The following is a 19,442-nucleotide window of genomic DNA, read 5'->3' as shown; positions in this document are numbered from 1 at the left end:
AATAACAGTGCCCATAGAATGATGGGGTGGATTAAATTAAATATTTGTATTACACTCAGCATAGCAGCAATGTACATTACAAAAACCCAATAAGTATTAGCTCTTACTTAAAGGCCCTACTAGTGAGGTAGGCAGGCAGGTACAGGGACTAGATGTCTCAGTTTCCTTATCTCTAAAACATGCCCATTATTAGGATCTACTAGGTTAGTATGAAATTTGAAACGTTGTGTGCATGTGGGTGTGTGTGTATAAATTAATAATTTAGCATAGTATCTGAACTTAGAAAATGCTCAATTAATACCTTATTATTGTTACCAAACAACTATCATCATGACCTCTTCAGTTTCTCCTTTTTACTCCTCAACATCAAAATACTACTCAGTTGTGAAATACCATGCTACATACATGCCATGCACATGCTGGACTGTGTGAAAAGGGAGGTCACAGCACAAGGCTTCCCTTAGATATTCTGTCAAACCCTTGCACATCAGAGTTGCCTGTGCCTCTTTCTAAAAGGAAAGAAGGGACATTATCTACTTATCCATCCATCCATCCATCCATGCATCCATGCATCCATCCATCCATCCATCCATCCATCCACCCATCCAAGCAAGGGAGTGATATAATGAGATACCAGACAAAATCATGCTTCAAGCACTGAGACCAGCTAAAGAGTGAGCAAATGACTGGGGATGAAGGGCCAGGCAGCCTCCCAGCATGACCTCCTACACAGTAAGGAAGGGCAGTCACACGCCCTCCCATCCACACACACAAAAGAAGCTAATAACATTTACAAACATGGTCCTTTGTTTTTGTTTTTAAAGTTTATTTATTTATTTTGAGAGAGAGATCACAAGCAGGGGAGGGTCAGAGAGAAGGAGAGACAGAATCCTAAGCAGGCTCCGCACTGTCAGCGCAGAGCCCCGACACAGGGCTTCAACTCCAAAACCGCAAGATCATGACCTGAGCCTGAGCCGAGATCAAGAGTCGGATGTTTAACCAACTGTGACACCCAGACACCCCAACATAGTAAATCATTTTTATCCCTACACGCTACTCCATCTCAGGAGCCCCTGGTCGCCTCTGCAATTAGAGCCCACGGCCAGATAGACTGGGCCGTGCCAGCTTGACAAATTACATAGATGTCAGGGAAGAAACAGAAATTCCAAGTCACAGCAGAACTAGCAATAGCTCTTTCTTATGTAAAACTGCTGTGACTGGGGGCTGGGCTAGAACTAAATGGCCCTAATTCCTCCCCTGCCCCCACTCTGACAGGGGTTTGGAGCGAGTTCTGAGCCCTTTCCCAGAACTGGCACAAAGCAGATATCAAGCCTTGATGCTTTCAAAAGGCACAGGTTGGAAGGGACACAGGCACCTTTCAGTTTTCAAAGAAGTGTGGTCAGAACCAACTCCAGTTGGACACAAAGTACCCTTTTCTACAAGAATCGTCAAAGGCCCCACAGAAGGAGGAAGGAGGGGAAAATAGTAGCCCTCAATCGGAGACCCATAGTTTTCCAGGCTCTGTGTTGCATGCAGGAGGCTCAGGGGGAACTCGAAACCTGGGTCTCTGAGCTGTCCTACTCGGTCACCTGAGAATGCTGCCCGGGGAGGCCCTGCGGTCTCATTCTGGGGCATCTGGCCCAGCTGTTATGCTGCTGGGCTCCTCAGACTCCTTGAGATTGGTTTCCATCAGGGTAGAGTCACAGCCTTAAAGATGCCCAGAGGCCCCGGGGGGTCCAACTTCACAGAGAATCACCACATCCAGAGACCCGGCCAGCAAGAGCGGTACACGGGGTGAAGGGAGGGCCTGCCTGCCATAGAGTTTAGTGGGTTCCAGGTAGAAGAACCGAGTGGGTCCCACAACCCAGGAGAGAGCCTAACAGGACGTCCCAGCTCAGCCTCTGACACATGGTCCCTAAAGGCCTGGATGCTGGGTTGGGGGGCCTTGTTCCTGCAGAGGGAACACTTCTCCAGAGGGGGCAGCAAAACCAACAAATAAAACCAGGTGCTGTCCATCATGTCATCCCACATAGTGGTCAAGTCTTCTGGATTCTTGGACCAGCAAGTGGAAAGTGGCTCCTGAACAGCTTTTCCTCCTGAAGAGTCATTTGGGAAGAACAACAGAAAACGAACCTTGTGCCATTTCAAAGTAAAACTTCTCTTCACACCCCACTCGCACCTGTCCTGGGAGCAGACATTTTCACACAAATCATGTCAAAAATAGGAGTTGCCATCTTCCTGATACGGAGGAGGGCAAATGACACAAAGTAAATATATTTTCAAAAGGCACAGGTTGGAAGGGACACAAATACCTTCAGTTTCCAAAGACAAGGAGGATGCTTGTGCAGGGGACACATCAGTTAATCCTAAGCAGACCCCCAGAATCTCACTTGGACCTTAAAGTGTACGTGCTTGGGGGTTTGGAAATATCATGGCAGAACATGGCAGACAACAGGACCACAATAGGCCAATAGCTGCATGAAGGGACCGCAAGCAAGTTTTCTGAGTTACCATTTAAAACAGGGGCGCCTGGGTGGCTCAGTCAGTTAAGTGTCTGACTTCAGCTCAGGTCATGATCTTGCAGTTTATGAGTTCGAGTCCTATGCTGACAGCTCAGAGCCTGGAGCCTGCTTCAGATTCTGTGTCTCCCTCTCTCTCTGCCCCTCCACTACTCACATTCTGTCTGTCTCTCTCTCCCAAAAATACATAAACATTAAAAAAATAAAAGATAAATAAAAGTATAGAGAATAAAAGGGGCACCTGGGTGGCTCAGTTGATTAGGGGTATGACTCTTGACTTCGGCTCAGGTCATGATCTCATGGTTCATGAGTTTGAGCCCTGTGTTGGGCTCTGCACTGACAGTGTGGAGCCTGCTTGGGATTCTCTCTCTCCCTCTCTGCCCCTCCCCAACTCATGCTGTCTCTCTCAAAATAAATAAACTTAATAATAATAATAATACCCCGAAAACCACATCTCTAATTCAACTGTAGTTCTAAATGCCCCATTTCGAGCCATGAAAATGTACTGTTTCAGGTGACTTCAAGGAAAAACAGTCATTCCAGATTTGCCTTCCAGTTCAATTTTTTCTCTCAATTATAATGAACATTTGCCATTGTTAAAAATGTATTTCCTTGCACAGCAATATGGGGTATAATTAAGCCACTGAATTGTACACTTAGTGGTTGAAACGGTACATTTTATGCTATATATATTTAATCACAATAAAAAAACCCCCGTTATTTCCTTTCTCAAAATACTTGACGTTAAGGACAAGGCAGTGCTGCTCTGGGGAGGACAGGAAGTAAAACCTATGTTTGAAATGATTTAGATTACATTAATCACTAAATTGAATTATGGTAGCTTTTGCTCTAGTTAACTCTGACCTACTGGGCAATCATGGCTACATCCAATGGACATTTCTCAATCCCAGTCTTGCATCATTTGACACTCGGCCCCTTCCCTGACACCCTGCTTATTAGCCTATTCAGACTTTCCGCTGACTATGCAGGCTATCCCTTCCCATCTCCCTCAACTAGTTCTTCTACCTCCACCCATTTATTCCTCATGTTCCATAGAGTCTGGGTGATCTCAGTTATCCATAACCCTTAACTGCTACCTTTATGCTGAGGACACACAGACCTTACTTCTGAACTTCTAAATAGCCAATCACCTGCTAAGCAACCCCCTCAGATATCCCTAAGGCACCATCGAGTCACCCTATCTGAGACTGAAACTGTCATCTTCCCCTACCAAACCTGCCAGAGGAAAGGAGTGGACAGTAGCCTCTAAATCCTAAAGGATTTGGAATCAGGATGCCTAGGCTGCATCCCTTGTCTCATCACTTGGGGGGAAAATCCATCCAATTGTCCAAGCTGGCCACCTGGTCCCCCCTCTCCATTCTCCCAGTTCTTCAATCAGCTAGGCTGTGGATTCCACCTTCTTAAAGTCTCTTTCCTTGTGGCCATGGCTTTCTTCAGGCTCTTCTTCTGCACCTGGATCCTGCACCAGCTCCCAGCTTTTAGCATGACCTTCTTCCTTAGTCTGCTCTCCACTGCCACAGCCTAAGTGATTCCCCCAAAGCACATAAAGGTTTGCCTTTCTTGCTTGAGACCCTTCAGTAGCCTGACACTGTTCCAGGGTCATGGAGGATGGGACTTTGTGCACTGTCCCAGCCTCCTTCCCAGGCTGTGCCATTCGTGATTCAGACTCTGGGTTCCAATCAGTCCCAAATCACCCACAGTCCCCAGAATTACTAGTCTCCTTGACCTCTGAGCACCCACTGCAAATAACAAGCACCTATTCTCCCTGACCCCGACCTCATGATTCAGAGGTCGCTTCCTGACACTCTCACTTCAACCAGGGCCTGTCCCTCATCTTTACTCATTAACTTCTGACGGTCCTGGACGGCAGGAAGGTGCGTCTGCCTTTGTGTGCTCAGCACTTGACAGTGCCTGGTAAGTGCCCAAGTCATTCCCCAGGCACCTAGTAAGCCCTCACATGTTTGCCAAGCAAGTGAGTGAAGAAGAAAGCAGTCTTGTGTTTCCATGAGGGTCACCAAAGACCAAAAGGTAAACTATCGAAAGGAGGGTTTATCTGGCAAGACACAGTAACACAATGCAAGGTCCAAGCACATCTGGTTTCATGCCCCTCCAACACTGAAGTTGAGCTTAGAACTCAAGAGCCATAGAAGGAACGGTGGAGACCTGTGGTTTTCCATTTGGTTTTGTTGTTATTGGTTTATTTTTTTACAGCAATATTAAATGTTGTCATATAGAATCCATTGTTTTTGTTTGTTTGTTTTTTGTTGTTTTCTGTCCATCTCCTCCACACATGGTTCCAGGAAGGGATCGCACAGTTCCACAGGACACAGTTTGAAAGCCTGTGCCCTGACTTAATGGACAGGGGAGACAGAAGCTTACAGATAAAGCAATTTGTCACTGACACAGAGTCAGTCCATGGCAGAGCTCACACCACAGCTCAGATCTCCTGATTTCTAGATCTTTCTACTTCCCCTGTTAGTGTGGTGAACTGTTTTGTTTCAACTGAAGCACCACTAAAATTCCAGTGTGGGAAAAACCTCGTCCTTAAGGATGCATACAGCTTTCAGCATCCAATACTCTGATTTCAAAATGCTGGATATCTAAATATCTGCTGTTTATCCCCGTGATTTTGAGACAGGACCATCTTCAGCAAATTTAAAACACCCAAAGAAAGAGGTGCTTCGAAGCCTACTTATACTTTTAGATAATATATACACGCTGTCTTGGCCTGACTTCTGGACAGAAGAACACTGGGTGTGTGGGGCTCAATGACACCACCCAGACACTTACCCTTCCTCTGGGTACCCTTCCACTTACCCCTCATCCCATCCTAATGTGCAAGTGAGGCAATAAATCCTTACCTGCTCTTCAGACATACAGACATTGTATTTTTTTCAGAGAAAAGTCTCAATATAAATTCAAGTTTGGGCTAACATGTAAGTAGGGATAGAGATGTTTAATAATTTTTATTTAAAGTGAGAAAAATCAGTCCTCAGTGGCATTTTCTGGTTCTCTGTTGGACAACTCATCCCCAGCATGTGGGGCCAGTGAGAAGCATGGCCCTAACTGGCTGCCACACTGTCTCCCTCCTGGGGACTAGAGCTCACAGACCAGGAGCTTCTGTACTGACTCAATATTTCCTGGTTACCCCCAAGAAGCGATGGTTCCTCAGAGCTGTGACAGAGGCAGGTAGAGAGGGAGAGGATATATATATATATTTATATGTATTTGCTTATAGATTAACTCCCTTACTCTTCACAGTCTGCCTGCATGCTTAGTAAAGTTTCCAGTGAAGAAAAAGACTGGTGGGGAAGCCCCAGTCTGTTCTGATTTCCCAGCTACTCCAGTCTGAATCTGGATAAACCCAAAATTCTTCCCAGGCTTAAAAAAAAAAAAAAAAAAAAAAAAAAAAAAGCATTTGTCAAAGGCTTTTGGTAAACTCTGATTCATTTCCTTGGTGGAAAAAAGCCCTGTCAGTAGAGCTGGTCCCACCAGAAGATCGGGGTTCTGGCTCTGTCTTGCTGCTCTGGGGAGGGCCCAGAATCTGAAGATGGGGAGGGGTGAGAGGGGAAAGAGGAAGGCTGTGGTGGACAACCACAAATTCACGTGAAACTTCCCCTTTGCCCGAATGCACTGCCAATATTTGCTCTGCAGAAGAAGAGAACCACAAGCCAGGGGAGGTCATTTGTACTGGACAGTGGCAATCACCGTTCTTTCTATTTGTTCCACAGTTCAGCAACTCACTACCTGAAGAGTTTTGGCTCAGTCAATTCTTCTTCTTCTTCTTCTTCTTCTTCTTCTTCTTCTTCTTCTTCTTCTTCTGTTAATGTACAGTATGACTTTGGTGTTAACAACCCATCTGACTGAAATATGTTCCAAGGAATAATAGTTAAGAAAGACAGCATGTTACAGAAATATATGCAATTGTGAGGAAGTCACCCAACACCAGCACATTAGGAATTACTTGACCACTTCAGTGTGAAGTTAAAACCATCCGTGCCATGTGAGACAGAGAACATCACACCTTGAGCAAACTCAAGTCTTTTCTGAGTCTATCTACCAATTAGACCTGGCTTCTAATTTTGCAAAATACTCAGTACCTTAGTCACCTGTGACACTTCTGGTTACTGCCTGATTATGTGTAAAAATCACCCAGTTATTGAGGCTGATTGGGTCTAGGGAGGGTTGTTCTACTGAGAACATGAAGCTTTGAGAGCAATTTTCAAGAAAAGTGTTCACTGTTGTTAGGTCCAAAAACAAAACAAAGGAGGTGACATTCATTTGCCCATATTAACTAAAATATGGTCTCTGCCAGCAAAAAGTAGTGTTCATTATTTCAAATTGGGGGCAGGGGAGGTTGGCAGTGATGGGGAGGGGGAAGACAGAGATCAAATGAAGAGAGAGACTAGAAAAAGTATTTATATTTAAAAAAATTGTCTCCCATAAGACTTATTACATCAACATCAAATTAACTTAAAAAGCGATAATCTCGTATGGGCTTCTTTTGAAGAAAGATACATTTGAAATGATATTGCAGTACTCTTCTGTGATGTTATGAAACCCAGCTGGAGAAAGAATTCATACCACAAGGCATCATGACAGCCTGTACTGAAAAGTGACTATTTCTTTAGTCTTTGAGAAGACTTCATTCATAAACAAATAAGGAAATGTAATCCATTGCTTCCTTTCTCAGTCTGTGGTTCCCTACCCCTTGCTTAGCAGAGTCAAGATTTTCTCCCTTATTTTTTTTTTCAGTCCAGAGGCAAAGGGATACAATTAAGCCCCCGATTGAGCCCAAGTATATTTAATTATTTCAGTGTCTCATGATGGCCTCCCAGGAAGACAGGGACACACAAACCCATCTACCTTCACTGGTTCACTCTGGTGCCAAGCACTCCGCTTCCATGTAAAAACTCCTGGGGAAGTTGCCAATAATCTCTATTTTATGTCCTAATTACACAACCACATCTCCCTTTGATGACTTGAAAGAAACAAAAGTTTAAAGGATGGCGTATTTAACTGGAATGTACCTTAGAAAAATTCCAAAGCAGAAAAAAAACCACAAAAAACAAAGCAAAAAACAAAAAACAAAAAACCTCAGGCTGCCTTGCACATAAAGCCGAAAACTTTCACGAGTCAGCAGCATTTCTCAAAACTGAGAGTCCACGCTCACGGCAAGCTACACAAGAAACAAAATGTGCACAAATCAGTACTTCCCCTCCTTACATCTCCAAGCACCTGCAAGGCTAAAAAAGGACAATATCCAGTTCTCTTCTGAGACAGTACAGGCCTTTCCAGCAGATGCATTAAGTGAGATAAAAAACCTCACGGCTGAAGCAGGGAGAAAACGTTGGGACCATTAAGAATATATTTTCCAAATAATCAATGTCCCAAATTTAAAAACTTTTCTTCAGAGTCAATAAATATTTCAACCCTGTGACCTTTCCTTTATGCAAAACAAATTCCCAAGCATTAACTAAGCACATATACTACCTGGGTATAAACACTAGCAGGCACGTAGACTCAGCTTGCCCGACTGACTGGGGAGCTTGCCTCTCAACGTTTTATCACCAGCCTCTGTCTTTGCCCCAAACTGCCAGAGAGATGGGCTATCTCAGCCCAGCACATCCCATATCCTACCCCATCTGGTCTGCCCATTACAACTTCATTTCCACTTTCGATTCCCCTTGCCAGTCTTAGCTCTCCTGCCATGACTCAACCTCCCCCTAATTTACATTGTCTAGATAGTAGTCAATGAACTCCCACTACTCGCTGACATCCTTTTGCTTTAACTTTGCTCTATCAGATACGGTATTAACTCAGAGGACTGCTAGGTTGATACTTGAAAATGTTCGTTGCAATGATATTTGTCACAGTGTTTGACGTGGAATCCCGATTTAAGAAAATAATTATTTATTCATGCCTGGCTTAATTTCCCAAAAAAATGTAAGGCTCCTAACACAAACACATGCAATAAAGTTAACACTTGCATTACGGAAATAGGAAAATGGGGCAAAAGACAAATGAAGGCAGGAAAGTTCAGAAGGAATTAGGAAAGAGGCCAGAGTTTAAAGCTCAGCCTGACAGGCCCATCACACACATGCTAGATTACAGTCTAAGCTTTTTAGAGCTCCCTAGAAGCCAGTGGACAGAGAGAGACTCACACATATCAGTGGCTGAAATATTATGGCTCATTGGTCAAACCTGGCCCACTTTCTGTTTCAGTAAGTGAATTTTTGTTGGCACACAGCCACACCTACTCATTTACATATTATTTATGGTTGTTTTCAAGATACAGTGGCAGAGTCCAGTGGCTGCAACAGAGACCTGCAAAATCTGAAGTATTTACTATCTGGCCCTTTACAGAAAAAAGTCTGAAGATGACCAGGTTATATGATTCTGTGCACAGCAGTTTCCTGGGACAAGCACACCCAAGCATGGTTCTGTAGTGGCAGAGAACTTTCTACTTTAAAGCGCTCACTGTGTAATCTCATGAAAACACATCCTTCGCTTCATTTTCCACAGTAAACACAACAACAGGTTTTGCAGGGCGGATGGCATGATGTCACCACACACGTCAGTGAAACCATTCCACGTGAGGCTGAAACAATGCAGGTCAGGAGAATTGGTCTCCTGCTTTGGCTTCATTCAGGGAGAGTTGTACAGATGGCAAGTGCCTCCCCACCCTCCTCGCTTATCATGGGCAGACATGGCCAATGGCTCCAGGTGGTTTCGCCCAGTGTCCTCCGAAGGCTTCTCTGAGTTCTCTGGCAGCCTCAGCCATCCACTAGCGATTGGCATGCAAGGTACATTGGTATGCCATCTTTGTTTTCTGAGTTTTCCATTAACACTCCCTCTCTGAGTCTGAGAAGTACCAGGATGGTGAGATGGAGGAAATGCTCCTGAGCAGAGCCATTCTATTCTGCCTCTCACGGCATGCGTGAGGATGCACCGGGCTGATGTCCTCCTGAGAGAACCTGGAGCTTGGCAAGGACGGCTGCCTAAAGGGGAAAACCCATCACGCCTGCACATGTGTGGGGCAGGCGAGCATCTGAGAGCAGGGCCAGGGGCTCTCCTCCAGAAAACAGAGCAAGGAACCTCCTCCTCTCCACAGACCACAGGGTGGATAGGGCCAAACACTGGCACTGGCATTTTGTCCGCAAATGTTCAAGCCTGATGCCCATGTTGTTTGCTCAAAGAAACAAAACCTCCAAACAGCCATCACCCAGACCCACTGACCTTGAATGCACATATTCCTAAAGAAACCCTCCCTGCCAGAAGCAAGGGTTCCAAAATAAATGCAAATAAAAACTGGCAACGGTGATTTCTAAGAAAGTAAAATTCAGTTGAGTGTTGGAAGAGGAAGACAGAACCTGCCTGCTGTGGATCTGGAAGAATACATCTGTCACCTTTCTCTATGCTCATTCCTCCTTTGTGACTGTAAGACTATGTTATAAAGTGATTCTATTTCTATTCTCTACAATAGGGAGCAAAAATTCAGGTTACCCAAAAGTGCTACTGAGTCTAATATACAAATCTAAGAAAATCAAAACTATAGGGCATTGCCACTTGATGTGATTCCTACCCATGTTGTCAAAAGGAAAGAAACAGGCAAAATACGTTATAAATCATTTTACATCGTCCCTAACAGATCTTTCCACAAGGTAATTAGAAAGTATAAAACCAGGAAATAAGTAAAACATCAATGCCTAAAACCTTCCTCCTCCCTGTGAGTTTGCAGCTGTATCTCAACTACAAAGAGGTGACATATAACCACATCTGACAAGGGAATTAATACAGCCAACAAGCATGATAAGTCAGTGCAGACATTTTTCTTCACCCTAAAAAGAGCAAATACTAACAAATGCTACCATTTGCTCTTCAAATACCAATGCTGAGGGTTCAAGTCCAGATTACACAAGGCCACATCTGGACACGACAGAATGTGGAAAATTTGGACTCCATATAACCCTTGAGAAAAAAAGTAAGAAACACTCTCAAAGAGCCAATCAGAATGCTGAGCCTAGACCAACGAACAGTGGGACTCACTGTGCTGTTCCAGAACTAAGTTCAGGAATGCCCAATTATGCACTGGATTTGGAAGTACACAGAATGTCAACACAGAAGATTCTGGAGGAAAGCAAAAGCCCCTCCATATCAGGAGCGGGCTGACCCCCACTCCTCCAAGCAATTGTGTGACCCTCCACGTCCTCTCATGAGCCCTGAGCCCAAGCTGGAAGTCAGAACGGAGTATTGGATGACATTGCCTGAGAAAACTTTTCCAGAACAGTTGAGGCCACTAAAGTTTGTGCTTCCAAAAGACTGTCATCCCAAACCACCAGCACGCAGGGCGCCCTGCCCATAACCTCATAGGCAGCAGCAATTACTTTTACTAATTTTTTCAAGACAGTTGTGAAGGCTCTTACTTACGTAATGCATACAAGGTAAGAATTATCCCAGCCAGGCAGAATCCTTCAAAGAACCTGAGTGTGCTGAACATTGTCACATTCACTGACAGTGCCACAGTTAGTCCGAAGATCAGAATGAAGATGATGGAAAAAAGCAGCACAGGCCGCCGGCCAACCCTGCATATGGAGAGGGAAAAAATGAGGAATCATCGTTAAACAGGATGAATGCTAGATGCTGAAACCCTGTGTCCAGCCGGTGCTCTACAGATGTTGATCTGTACTCACTACAGTAAAAGGCTTTGTAGTGTCTACACCAACTTGGTAGATCTAGGGGTCGCTCAGGAGACATTCAGCCCAAACCCTTGTTTTGTACATAAGGGGACAGAGGTCAAACAGCTACTGAACAGAATTGAGACAGGGACTCCATTCCTGTTGGCAAGTCTGTTTCTAAGTATGTAGGAGGATGACTCAAGGCAAGAGTAACAAAATCAATAGTAACTCCCCAAACACAAACCTCGACACACCCAGCATAAAATGTGCTGAGAAATCGCTGACCTTTGGATTTGGCTCCAAAGTCAACATGGACACTGAGCTGAGTGGCTTCATTTCCTTTTTCTGGGATGTTAAGTTGTCCTACCTGACCTCAGGTACATGCGGCCTATCAGAATCAGGGCCCTGATGGCTGCTGGCTTGTTTTTTTTAAGGGATCACAGGCTAAACTAGGACAGGCTGAACTTTAAATAAGGAGTGTGGACCTGAAAGTGAAGCCTACTAGGCAGCAAGGCGGGGATGGGGGGAGGGTGGCGGGGGTGGGGGGAGTGCGGGGGTGGGCAGTGGTGGTGGTGGAAAGAACCCAGCCCACTGTGTTTCTGAAAAGGGCAGCACAAACACTAGGTTGGCGGGCTACAGAGTGGGCTCCTGCAAGATCGGTGACCGCTAGGCGGCAATGTGCTTCTAGGTGGGGCTGGCAGGACAGTAGGGGTGGTCCCAGGGAAAGGGAAGTCACTAGTTCTCCATTCTTCCAGTGCTACCTTTCCATCTTTTCCTTCATCCACTCATTAGGAAAAAAAACAAAAAACAAAACCAAACTCTCCATCACACAAATTAACATAAATATAATCGGCTTGAACTAGAAGTCTAGCTCACAGAAAAACTGGATAGTGGACTGTCTGCCAAGGGGAAAAAAAATCTACGCCTGGCACCCCAAACACCTAAAGAGTTGCTGAATGGCTTAAGCTCGCCTAGACATCCTTGTGACAGTCTTATGACCAATAAAAACAGAAAGTAGATTCACAGCCTAGGGCTCAGGATGAGAATAGGGAAATGACTGAAAGTGAATGCAAGATTTCCTTTTAAGGTGCTGGAAATGTTTGACACTTAGAATGTGGTGATGGTTGTATAACTCTGTAAAGATACTAATATTCATTGAGTTATACACTTAAACTGAGTGAGTTTTATGGTATATAAATTACCTCTCAATAAAGCTATTAAGAAAAAAACAATACTCTGTAATGCATATCCTTGTCGATGAAAGAAATGGATGTAATTTCAAGAAAATTTGGGGGAGGGAACTCGAGGAAACAATTTCATCCATAATTTCTTAGGCTTCTAACCATCCCCATTAGTCACACTAGTTTAATGAAATGAAGCCAAGGTCATGAACTCAATGCCAATGTAAGTCAACTATCTTGTCAAGAGTTTTTAGCCATTATGTCCCTTTGACTGGTGCTGGGGTCATTAAGCCCTTGTTGCGTAAGACTCTATACGTAGTTTTATCCAAACACAATTCATTTAAAGAAATAAATTTAGAATATGGCTTAGTTGGTCTCCTGAAATGAAGGAAAACAAAGATGAGATCTACCTTCCCCATTTTTATTTCCCTTTACTCCCCTTGTTTGTAAAGTGGGGATAACAGTCTGACTTCACAGCATCGAGATCATTAAGAGATGGCAGATACAGGCACAATGTGTAGCACAGACCAAAGGGTTAAATGTTTAGCTTGTATGATTCCTCCCTACACATCTACATCCCAGCTGCCCACCAAACATGGTTTGCCCTGTTCCAATACTTTAGAAAAGATCCTGATTTTTTTTTTTTTTTAACTTGTAGAAACTATTCTAAATCTCTCCATCCCAAATGGTTGCTAAAATCATGAAGTAAAAATTATTTTTAGGAACTCTGGGGCAAACATGGTCTTTGAAAGCAGACACCCTGGTCTTGAATCCAGGCTCACCACTTAGAAACTATGTGATCTTGGGAAAGACTAAGCTTGTTCAAACGGGCCTTGAGTTTTCTTTAGGAGGGACCAGTTAATGCCGACCTAAGGGGGCTACTGTCAGGTGGGGATATGTGATTCAGTAAGCGTTCAACAACTGTTACAATCGCTGGAGTTTTAGTGTGAACTGGCTCCATCCAGAGCAGGATCCTGCTCAGAGATGTCTGACAAAACTACACTCCTAAGTCTGTAATGCAGAGGGGGCACCTAAGGGGGGGCAGAAGAGTGGCCCTCAAGGATGTCCACGTCCTACTCCTCAGAACATGTGAATATGCTACCTTTCATGGCAAAAGTGCTCTACAGATGCAAATACGATTAAAGACCCTGAGACGAGGTGGTGATTCGTTCAGGTGGATCCAGTCTAAGTACATGGAGACCCTCTTCTGGCTGTAGGGAGCCAGAGAGATATCAGCGTGAACAGGACCTGATTGCCATTGCTGGCTTTGAGGCTAGAAAAGGGGCCACAAGCCAAGAAATGTGGGCAGTTTCTGGAAGCTGGAAAAAGCACAGGAAAGGATTACTTCCTGGGGCCTCCAGAAAGAAATGCAACTCTGTTGGCACCTAGAATTTAGCCTTCCATGAACTGCAGACCTGTGAGTTCATTAATTGAAGCTACCAAGTGCGTGGTAATTCGTCACAGCAGCCATTGAGAAGTAATACAGGCTCTCAATAGGGAACAGATGCCCCACTCAAAATGAGTGAGTTGAGGAGATTTTAATAAAGGGATTATTTGCAAAAGGCTGGGCAGGCTGTAAGAGAAATTTGGGTCTGCTAGCAGAAGGGGGATAAGGGGGAAGATGGTCTGGGAACCCAGAGAGAGAGGTGCCATGTGGAGGGGCTCCTAATGGGAGGCAGCTAGCCTCTGATAGCCCTGCAGAGACCCAGCTGGGGACAAAAACATCCTGCCTCACTATCATCTCTCCTTCAGACCTCTAGCTGGTACTCTCTCCCCATGGCCAGGTTCAGCCAGGAGCTAGAGGGCAAGGGGTCCTCTGGTGCAGTCTAGAAAGGCCAGGGCCCAGGACCCAGGGCCCAGTGCCAGCTGGAGACCATGTAGAGGGCTCGTGGAGGGAAGTGTGCTCAATATCCAGCAACAGAACCAACCACGGAAGGAAGGGAGCTCATCTAGCAAGAACAGTGACTGGGCTACTCCCTTTCAAACGTCTCAACTAACACATTACAGGACAGTATATAATGTATATCCCCAAACAAGATTTGTGTGGAAAATGATACCTTTTTAAAGAAAAAGGTGTACTGGGGTGTCTGGCTGGCTCAGCCAGTAAAGCATTTGACTCTTGATCTCAGGGTTGTAAGTTCAAGTCCCACATTGGGTCTAGAGATGACTTTAAAAAAAAAAAAAAGTGTATTCCTGAATTTCATTATATGCTGACTTCAGTCTTAGAAAGCTTAACCTAGGACTTGGTCAACTTCCCTATGTAGCCATGAAACGGGTGCTAGCAGCTGTGAAGTTTGAAGTTCCCTCTAAATGTGCTTATTTCCTTTCAGCAAGGCTCTAGCAGGGAGTAAAAGGCCAAAAATAAATTATAATAAATACAGGGTGGAAAACACCAAACTTTCAAGCTGGAACTGAGGCCCTCTCAAGATGTTCAAGAACCACAGCACAAAGCAGCCTGGCCTGGCTCTCCGGGCACCCCTCGCCCACTCACCCCAGACTTTGGAAAAGCAACCGCAAGAGACGTGGCTTTGCAGCATGAGACTCTGGCTATTTGCAAAAGGAGACCTCCAAACTCCTCTGCCTTTTGTCCCCAGGCCTGGTGTGTGATCAGGGATGCCAAACAGCAGGTATGTGCCAGAGGTAAGAAATCACAAAAACAACTTCTAAACAGTTGAAGCCATTACAGACTGATCCATTAATAGAAGTCCATGTTTACTTTCCCATTATATAATTGAATAAGGACACTCAAACCTCAGCCAACTCTGCAGTTTTTAGAAAGAAGTGACATGGATTATATTAGTATATCTTCCTCATCTATTTCAACGCAGATCACTGGGAAACAAAAGTCCTTGTGGTGAAAATATTGGGATTACAGTATGTTCCAAATTAGTAACCGTTTACTCTGAAAACCTATACGCTCAAGTATTTGGTTAAAAAAACCCTACGCTCCTCCCACTTCCCCACTCCTCCCCATGACCATGTCAAAAAAAACCCCCAAGGGGGCTGTAGTATAGGTTTTCAGAGGTCACTGACAGCTTCTCTGTTACTGTTCCCAGGGAACTTGTCCTTAAGAAGCATTTACAAATGCTGATTAAGCAAATTCTGAACGCACAGGAAGTCACATTACCTGTGAATGCAAGGAACTCCCAAATAGATGTTTGCTTTTGGAAAGAAATTTCCAGAACTTGGAAGTGCTTTTGGAACCCCTCTGGGCCCCACCTGCTGCTCTATTGCTCCCCTGCCCCCCTCCAGCCTCTTGCTGGATGGCCTCAACCAGCTGTGTCAGCTAACCAGGGTACAGGAACAGTGCAGAGCAAAGCCACGATGTCAGGAGTCTGCTCCATATCACTCTTAGCCCTTATTACATCACTGGGTCCAAGAAGTCCCTATTCACAAAAAGTCCCTTTAAAAACAAAACAATGTCAAGAGTGGGAGAACAGCTACCCCACACCTCTCTCCTAGAGCAGTCCCATTACTGGACAACCCTGTCACCATTGGGCAATGCTGCTCAGATGTGTGCTCGCTGCTGTCCTTGTGACCACATGGTGCCTTAAATAAAAGTGCTGTAGCATGCTTGTGAAGAGGCAGGCTCTGGAGCCACTGGGCTTTCGCTCAAATCCAGCTTGAAAAGCTGAGTAAACCTGGGATTTTACTTAGACTTCTGTGCTAAGTAAAGCACTATAAAACAAAGATAATAAATAGTATCTACCTAACAGGGGTGCTCTGAGGATGGGATATTTTAATGCATAGAAATATTTAGCACAGTGCCTGGCAACAATAATCAGTGTTAGCTGCTAATATTGTTGCTATCATCATCATTATCATCATCATTATAATTCTCTTCACTACTCCTCTCCATCTTTCTAACCTTCTCACTTTATCATGAACCACACACTTTGCTCCAGGCACTAAGAACTCCTTACCCACCCAAGTAAAGCATATTCATTCTCACCTCTGGTCACCACCCTTCCTCCACCTGCAAATATCCATCCATTATCCAAATGCTGTCTACCTTACAAGATCCACCTTCCCCATGGACCCTGCAGAGGTGTCTCCTGGCCAAGCCAACCGTAAAGGACTGTGCCTCTCTGAAATCTGCATGGTATTTGGAAATGTCATCAGCCTACCCATTCAAATCATGTGGGTGGACTTTCTAGCTCCTCCTCTCCCCATTTTTTGATGCATCTCATACACCTACCTCCTCAGAGCCCAGCCCACAGAGCCCTGAACCTATGCCCTCAAACTCTTCCCAACTCAACAATAAACATCAGGAGCAGATGGGGCTGCAAGTTGCATGCAGGTTTTGCTAGACTTAGCAGCTAGCAAATTGCAATGACTTTAAATTCTCACTTCAAAAGGGTCTGTTGTATGCACTGGCCAATCCTTTTGGTTCTGGATTCTCCAGGTGATGGCTTCAGCCCTCTGCACCAGCACCAACACCAGGGCAGAGAAAAAACCTAGTTACAGTAAGCTAACACTGACCATTCTTCTTTAGCCAGCAAAGGCTTGCTGTGGCTTCCAAAGGTTCGTGCACACGGCATGTTGGTACTCACCAGTCAGCAATGCATCCAGTTATTAGGTAGCCAAAGATTAATCCAACCAGTAAGGAGAACTTAGCGATATGGACCTTCCAGGCATTATCACACACAAGATCCCACTAGAGAGGGGCAAATAGAAAATAAATCAGAGAGAAACATACACAGATGCCAGTTGTAGTTAATCATAAGGGCAATATAACAACTACAGTAAGGATCATGACACCATTTGGAGCACCAAGTCACACATCCCATGAAGAGTCCCTTCCATGTGTTTGAAAATCCAACAATGAGAAATAGAATTTGCCCACAAAAGGCAGTGTAATGTTTTAGTCCAGGACAGACCATAAAAGTCTGCAGGGAGCACCCCATGAAATGTGGGGGCACATGCTCTTCTGTGCCAGCTACTTGGGGACATAACCTGAGGGAGAGGAAGCAGCTAGGAGGCTGGGCACCAACACCCCTTCTCACCCACAGAGCTGTCACATGCGCAGGGAGGGAAGGCCCTGTCAACTTTTTGCAAGAGGTATCACAACATGAGAAAATTAAAGGCAACTTCTGTGTTTCCATCCTCCAAACCTCCCCTGTGCTTTATAAGCAGTCTTAAAAATATTTAATATTTAATGTTGAAATATCAACTAACAAAACATTCTCACTTTTTCCCTTGTAAGTGTCCCTTATGCTTTCCCTTATTCCATTCTAAGGCTATCTGCTTAGAGAAGAGAGAGAAAGCCAATCAATTGGTAAATACAGCATTTAGACGCTTTTTACAATTCCATTTTATTATTTAATAAAAAATAAAACAAGCCTCCAAAGTTTTTGTTGTCCTTTTGCAAAATCTGAAGAGAAAACCATGTTTGTTCCCTGGAGGTGATGTGTGTCCAAGTGGAAGACATGTGAGGAGGACACAGCGTTCAAATCCACAAATATCTGGGCCCCAGGAGCAAACCAGCAGGATCTCCGCTGGTGACGCTATGAAGGCTGTGGCCCCCACCCCACATCACCCCATTGATGTCCTCCTTCTGGCACAAAGAAGTGGCTAAAGAACATCAGGTCAGTGGAGATGGAGAGATGCACAACAAGGCAGGGGAGCTGGACATGTCAGAAGTTCTGGAAGCAGAAATGGGAATTTGTTGGGGTGAAACCTGATCTTAGCTGTGTCTTACTCAGTACCTCCCACTGCCCCCTTTTCTGTCCATCTTGAGACCCAGATGGCAAGCTCTGGTCCTGCCCCCCCGTTTCCAAACTCCCCTGAGGGAGCCTCCCTAGGAACTCTTAGGTGTGGGTCTCAACTTCAACAGACTTTGGGAAAAGCCAAGCTTCTGCACCTGCCATTGCAGAGTAGAGCACTGGGCCTAGACAAAGCAGGAAGGCAGCCACCTGTCACACTGTTCCATGACTCCTTGGGACACACATTTGTTCCCTGATGCCCCCAAGGCATGTTCGACTTTCCAGAGACCTTGGAGAGAATAAATTTCTCTTCTACCCCATCTGTTTGCAGAGTGATGTCCAATGCCAGGCTCAGGAAGAAAGGGAATGCAAGCACAGACCACACAGGCCTTGTCAACAAAGGATGGTTTGTGCTTGGTTCTTGTCGGGATTTATTCAGGTGTTTGGGAGCGGGGCACTGCTGCTTGCACAGAATCTCATCATTAAGAATTGAGATACATTAGGGAGTGAATTTCCTCCTGTGTCTACTCCAGTGGTCTTCAAACTGTGCTCCAGCAACCAGCAACCTCAGCATCACCTGGGAACATGTTGGAAATACAAATTCTTGGGCCCCACCCCAGACCCATTGAATGAGAACTCCTGGAGTGAATCACAGGAATGTAGTTTACAAGCCTTCCAGGCAATTCTGATTCCTGCTTAAGTCTGAGAACCAATGGCCAGCCCTGTCCTGCCATTTCCCTGTCATTTTGAGGTTGGTGAATGAGCTTCGAAGTCCAAGGCTGGGGTTTAATCAACTCACCAAAGGCAGGATGCAGCCAAAAACTGCACATACGACAGTATTGTCTATTATCTTGTACTGCAAATGAAGGAATGTAAAATTAGATTTAAGTGGGCTTTTTGGAGGCAAATCTGGAAAACCAATATTCATGTATATATTGTTTCCAGGAATAAATATATTTTAAAAAATTTTTTTAACGTTTTATTATTTATTTTTGAGAGAGAAAAAGAGTGCACAAGCAGGGGAGGGGCAGAGAGAGAGGGAGACACAGAATTTGGAGCAGGCTCCAGGCTCTGAGCTGTCAGGGCAGAGCTGGACATGGGGCTTGAACTTACGAACTGTGAGATCATGACCTGAGCAAAGTCGGACATTTAACTGACTGAGCCACCCAGGTACCCCTGGAGTAAATATATATTTTAATAATAAACACCTTTCAAGGTGCAACCCATCTTCAGAAATACAGGTTCTGCTTTATAATGTGAGTTACGGCATCATAACTGTGTGTGTATATTTGGTTTCTCCGGCTAGGTTTATATATTCTGAAACCATTTCTGAATTGT

At 44.7% G+C, this 19,442-nt stretch overlaps 1 protein-coding gene across 11 annotated transcripts in view; it reads right to left on the bottom strand.

Moving 5' to 3' along the window:
- Positions 1–19,442, bottom strand: part of SLC22A23 (solute carrier family 22 member 23) — a 181,856-nt gene that overhangs the window by 124,646 nt on the left and 37,768 nt on the right. For 5 of the 11 annotated variants that reach the window (XR_006202491.1, XM_042938045.1, XM_042938047.1 and 2 more), the window contains exons 2-3: positions 16,953–17,056; positions 10,971–11,125 (exon numbers count right to left, since the gene is read on the bottom strand). Coding sequence is in view for 9 of the 11 variants with exons in the window: in XM_042938045.1 (XP_042793979.1) it covers positions 10,971–11,125; positions 16,953–17,056 (259 nt within the window). In the remaining 2 variants the exon portion in view is untranslated. Of the gene's footprint in view, positions 1–5,962; positions 6,404–10,970; positions 11,126–16,952; positions 17,057–18,903; positions 18,958–19,442 lie in introns of those variants that run through there. The other 6 variants (XR_006202492.1, XM_042938051.1, XM_042938050.1 and 3 more) reach the window with 4 other exon arrangements.

This window comes from Panthera leo, chromosome B2 (assembly GCF_018350215.1).
Source record: "Panthera leo isolate Ple1 chromosome B2, P.leo_Ple1_pat1.1, whole genome shotgun sequence".
NCBI classification, from domain to species: domain Eukaryota; kingdom Metazoa; phylum Chordata; class Mammalia; order Carnivora; family Felidae; genus Panthera; species Panthera leo.
This window is presented reverse-complemented; position numbering and strand designations above follow the sequence as displayed.